This window comes from Oncorhynchus kisutch, linkage group LG1 (genome assembly GCF_002021735.2).
Source record: "Oncorhynchus kisutch isolate 150728-3 linkage group LG1, Okis_V2, whole genome shotgun sequence".
Classification (NCBI taxonomy): Eukaryota; Metazoa; Chordata; class Actinopteri; order Salmoniformes; family Salmonidae; genus Oncorhynchus; species Oncorhynchus kisutch.
In genome coordinates this window covers 8326779-8332778 of record NC_034174.2, presented here as the reverse complement: position 1 = coordinate 8332778, position 6000 = coordinate 8326779, and the positions used below count along the sequence as shown (strand labels likewise).

The 6000-nt window shown below is 36.4% G+C and overlaps 1 protein-coding gene across 2 annotated transcripts in view; it reads left to right on the top strand.

Moving 5' to 3' along the window:
• Window positions 1-1690: 1690 nt before the first annotated feature.
• The window catches only part of LOC109899758 (glutaminase kidney isoform, mitochondrial-like), a 40685-nt gene continuing 36375 nt past the window's right edge, over window positions 1691-6000 (top strand). Inside the window, exons 1-2 of one of the 2 annotated variants that reach the window (XM_031818674.1) lie at window positions 1691-2187; window positions 2382-2475. In XM_031818674.1, coding sequence (XP_031674534.1) covers window positions 1976-2187; window positions 2382-2475 — 306 coding nt within the window. In that variant the 5' untranslated portion in view covers window positions 1691-1975. Of the gene's footprint in view, window positions 2188-2375; window positions 2476-6000 lie in introns of both variants that reach the window. The other variant, XM_031818311.1, reaches the window with a different exon arrangement.

The window sequence follows — 6000 nt, the reverse complement described above, 5'->3', positions numbered from 1 at the left end:
TGTTGTATTCAGCATTTCACTGTAAGGTCTACTACACCTGTTGTATTCAGCATTTCACTGTAAGGTCTACTACACCTGTTGTATTCAGCATTTCACTGTAAGGTCTACTACACCTGTTGTATTCAGCATTTCACTGTAAGGTCTACTACACCTGTTGTATTCAGCATTTCACTGTAAGGTCTACTACACCTGTTGTATTCAGCATTTCACTGTGAGGTCTACAACACCTGTTGTATTCATCATTTCACTGTAAGGTCTACTACACCTGTTGTATTCAGCATTTCACTGTAAGGTCTACTACACCTGTTGTATTCAGCATTTCTCTGTAAGGTCTACTACACCTGTTGTATTCAGCATTTCACTGTAAGGTCTACTACACCTGTTGTATTCAGCATTTCACTGTAAGGTCTACTACACCTGTTGTATTCAGCATTTCACTGTAAGGTCTACTACACCTGTTGTATTCAGCATTTCACTGTGAGGTCTACTACACCTGTTGTATTCAGCATTTCTCTGTAAGGTCTACTACACCTGTTGTATTCATCATTTCACTGTAAGGTCTACTACACCTGTTGTATTCAGCATTTCTCTGTAAGGTCTACTACACCTGTTGTATTCATCATTTCACTGTAAGGTCTACTACACCTGTTGTATTCATCATTTCCCTGTAAGGTCTACTACACCTGTTGTATTCAGCATTTCACTGTAAGGTCTACTACAACTGTTGTATTCAGCATTTCACTGTAAGGTCTACTACACCTGTTGTATTCATCATTTCACTGTAAGGTCTACTACACCTGTTGTATTCATCATTTCACTGTAAGGTCTACTACACCTGTTGTATTCAGCATTTCACTGTAAGGTCTACTACACCAGTTGTATTCAGCATTTCACTGTAAGGTCTACACCAGTTGTATTCAGCATTTCACTGTAAGGTCTACTACACCTGTTGTATTCATCATTTCACTGTAAGGTCTACTACACCTGTTGTATTCATCATTTCACTGTAAGGTCTACACCAGTTGTATTCAGCATTTCACTGTAAGGTCTACTACACCTGTTGTATTCAGCATTTCACTGTAAGCTCTAATACACCTGTTGTATTCAGCATTTCACTGTAAGGTCTACTACACCTGTTGTATTCGGCATTTCACTGTAAGCTCTAATACACCTGTTGTATTCAGCATTTCACTGTAAGGTCTACTACACCTGTTGTATTCAGCATTTCACTGTAAGCTCTAATACACCTGTTGTATTCAGCATTTCACTGTAAGCTCTACTACACCTGTTGTATTCGGCATTTCACTGTAAGGTCTACTACACCTGTTGTATTCGGCGCATGTGACAAATAACATTTGATTTGAATAACAATAATAATATTAATAATAATAATAACCCTCATATTCAATAAGGCTGTTCTTATTGAAAGAACTGATGTCCATTATATGAACACAAATAACAAATAATAAAATGAGACCATTTCATGATTTTGAAAGATTGTTTTGTTATATTCATCATTTAATAATTGCACAGAACATGTCTCTGTATACTCCTCGCCAGCCTATGTCATGACTTCTCCCTACATACGTCACTTGAGTTGCTCGAAGTATTTCAAAACGTAGTCTACAGGTTGCAGCTTGAGTATTTGAATACGTTGTATCTTTGCCGCCAGACCTTGTGTTAATCATCTCCTAGAATGTGCTTGGTTGTAATTTCTCATTGGTCACTGTGCTGACCAATGCCGGACCTGACAATACTCAGACGTCGTCGCCAGAGCTCGCTGCTTGTGCTCTCACCGCGACAAGTTTAGAACGTGACAACAGGATTTGATCTGTATAACTGTTGTGGATTTGGCCAAAAGCGGAACTATATCAGACTGCGGAGAAATAGTGGAAAGTAACGAAAATAACGAGAAGGTTTCCCGAAGGCAGTTATTCTCCTAGTCTGCTCTTATTTGTGTATAAAGTTGTAAACCATGCATTGTTTGAAAATATTACGGGTGACCAACGCAGCAGCTGCGCAAACCTTTGTGACAGACGCCACTAAAAAAGTGATCAAAAAGTGTTGTTATAACTGTTTATTACCGGGTTGTCATCGTACCGTTAAAATTCACTGTTTCAACACAAGTTCAACAGATCAGCACCGCATTGGAACAACCTCAGATATGGACCACGTGCTTCCCAAACTGTGAGTTTGTGTTTCTATATTGGTCCAATTCAATAATGTGTGTGTGTGTGTGTGTGACATGCAATTATATCTCTTAAAACAACGCTTTTCTCCTTTTTTTCATCAATCATCCATTAGTCTATAAATATGATTTTAATACGTTTAGCTTGTGTCTGTGTTGTGTAAACTGTCCTCTTATGTTGCTGTAGGAGCAGTGATGTAAAGGGTCTGTTCTCAGGAGTTGAAGATATGCTTTTCTACACCATCACAGATGGTCAGGAACAAGTCCCCGTCTCACACTTTATCTCTGTGAGTGCACACATCAGTTAACCTGTACAAGAATGGAGATTCAATTATAAACTAAATAGATTACTCTGTAGCCTAATATATATATCCTTTCTCACACAACCCTCCTTGACAACAAACTCTCTCTCAGTTTAGAACAAATACATTTCAAGACAGCACAATTAGTTTGAGTCATTTCACTTTTTCAAATTAATTATCTGTATGTTATTGCATTTTCTAAATACTATTAGTCACTCAAACAAAGGATACATTCAACTATTGCAAGAAATAGTGTGAAACAGCAGGGTGAATACACACAGAGGTGTATCGTGGAACAGTATTTAATTATGTTATTGTAATGACATACTCTCCATACCTCCAGGCCCGATGGAGGACTGGAAGGAATGTGTCTGGTGAAAATCACATCAGTCAAAAGATTACCCTGTATAGTTACTACAGAGATTACCCTATATAGTTACTACAGAGACTATATTACCCTATATAGTTACTACAGAGATGACCCTATATAGTTACTACAGAGACTATATTACCCTATATAGTTACTACAGAGACTATATTACCCTATATAGTTACTACAGAGATGACCCTATATAGTTACTACAGAGACTATATCACCCTATATAGTTACTACAGAGACTAGATGACCCTGTATAGTTACTACGGAGATTACTCTGCAAAGTTAATATAGAGACTATATTACCCTATATAGTTACTACAGAGATGACCCTATATAGTTACTACAGAGACTAGATTACCCTATATAGTTACTACAGAGACTATATTACCCTATATAGTTACTACAGAGACTATATTACCCTGCATAGTTACTACAGAGATTACCCTATATAGTTACTACAGAGACTATATTACCCTATATAGTTACTACAGAGACTATATCACCCTATATAGTTACTACAGAGACTAGATGACCCTGTATAGTTACTACAGAGATTACTCTGCATAGTTACTACAGAGACTATATTACCCTATATAGTTACTACAGAGATTACCCTATATAGTTACTACAGAGACTAGATTACCCTGTATAGTTACTACAGAGACTAGATTACCCTATATAGTTACTACAGAGACTAGATTACCCTGTATAGTTACTACAGAGACTATATTACCCTGCATAGTTACTACAGAGACTATATTACCCTGCATAGTTACGACAGAGATTACCATGCATAGTTACTACAGAGACTAGATTACCCTGTATAGTTACTACAGAGACTAGATTACCCTATATAGTTACTACAGAGACTAGATTACCCTGTATAGTTACTACAGAGACTATATTACCCTACATAGTTACTACAGAGACTAGATAGTTACTACAGAGACTAGATAGTTACTACACAGACTATATTACCCTACATAGTTACTACAGAGACTAGATTACCCTGTATAGTTACTACAGAGACTAGATTACCCTATATAGTTACTACAGAGACTAGATTACCCTGTATAGTTACTACAGAGACTATATTACCCTATATAGTTACTACAGAGACTAGATTACCCTGTATAGTTACTACAGAGACTATATTACCCTACATAGTTACTACAGAGACTAGATAGTTACTACACAGACTAGATAGTTACTACAGAGACGACATAGTTACTACAGAGACTATATAGTTACTACAGAGACTAGATAGTTACAACAGAGACTAGATCGTTACTACAGAGACTATATAGTTACTAGAGAGTATATAGTTACTGCAGAGACTAGATTACCCTGCATAGTTACTACAGAGACTATAGAGTTACTACAGAGACTACATAGTTACTACAGAGGTGTACATCGACTGTATTACCCTACATAGTTACTACAGAGACTAGAAAGTTACTACAGAGGCTGTATAGTTACTACATAGACTAGATTAGCCTATATAGTTACTACAGAGATTACCCTACATAGTTACTACAGCGACTGTATTACCCTACATAGTTACTACAGAGACTAGAAAGTTACTACAGAGGCTGTATAGTTACTACATAGACTATATTACCCTATATAGTTACTACAGAGACTAGATTACTCTATATAGTTACTACAGAGACTATATAGTTACTACAGAGACTATATTACCCTACATAGTTACTACAGAGACTAGATAGTTACTACAGAGACTAGATAGTTACTACACAGACTATATTACCCTGTATAGTTACTACAGAGATTAGATTACCCTACATAGTTACTACAGCGACTGTATTACCCTACATAGTTACTACAGAGACTAGAAAGTTACTACAGAGGCTGTATAGTTACTACAGAGATTACCCTATATAGTTACTACAGAGACTATATTACCCTATATAGTTACTACAGAGACTAGATTACCCTGTATAGTTACTACAGAGATTACCCTATATAGTTACTACAGAGACTAGATTACCCTGCATAGTTACTACAGAGACTAGACAGTTACTACAGAGACTATATAGTTACTACAGAGACTAGATAGTTACTACAGAGACTAGATAGTTACTACAGAGACTAGAATACCCTGCATAGTTACTACAGAGACTAGATAGTTACTACAGAGACTAGATTACCCTGTATAGTTACTACAGAGACTATATAGTTACTACAGAGACTATATAGTTACTACAGAGACTAGATAGTTACTACAGAGACTAGATAGTTACTACAGAGACTAGATAGTTACTACAGAGACTAGATTACCCTGTATAGTTATTACAGAGACTAGATAGTTACTACAGAGACTAGAATACCCTGCATAGTTACTACAGAGACTAGATAGTTACTACAGAGACTAGATTACCCTGTATAGTTACTACAGAGACTATATAGTTACTACAGAGACTATAAGGTACTACAGAGACTAGATAGTTACTACAGAGACTAGATAGTTACTACAGAGACTAGATAGTTACTACAGAGACTAGATTACCCTGTATAGTTACTACAGAGATTATATCGTTACTACAGAGACGATATAGTTACTTCAGAGACTAGATAGTTACTACAGAGACTACATAGTTACCACAGAGACTACATAGTTACTAAAGAGACTAGATAGTTACTAGAGAGACTATATAGTTACTACAGAGACTAGATTACCATGTATAGTTACTACAGAGACTATATAGTTACTACAGAGACTCGATTACCCTGTATAGTTACTACAGAGACTATATAGGTACTACAGAAACTATATAGTTACTACAGAGACTAGATAGTTACCACAGAGACTAAATAGTTACTACAGAGACTATATAGTTACCACAGAGACTATATAGTTACTACAGAGACTAGATAGTTACTACAGAGACTAGATAGTTACTACAGAGACTACCTAGTTACTACAGAGACTAGATTACCCTGTATAGTTACTACAGAGACTATATAGTTACTACAGAGACTCGATTACCCTGTATAGTTACTACAGAGACTATATAGTTACTACAGAGACTAGATTACCCTGTATAGTTACTACAGAGACTATATAGTTACTACAGAGACTCGATTACCCTGTATAGTTACTACAGAGA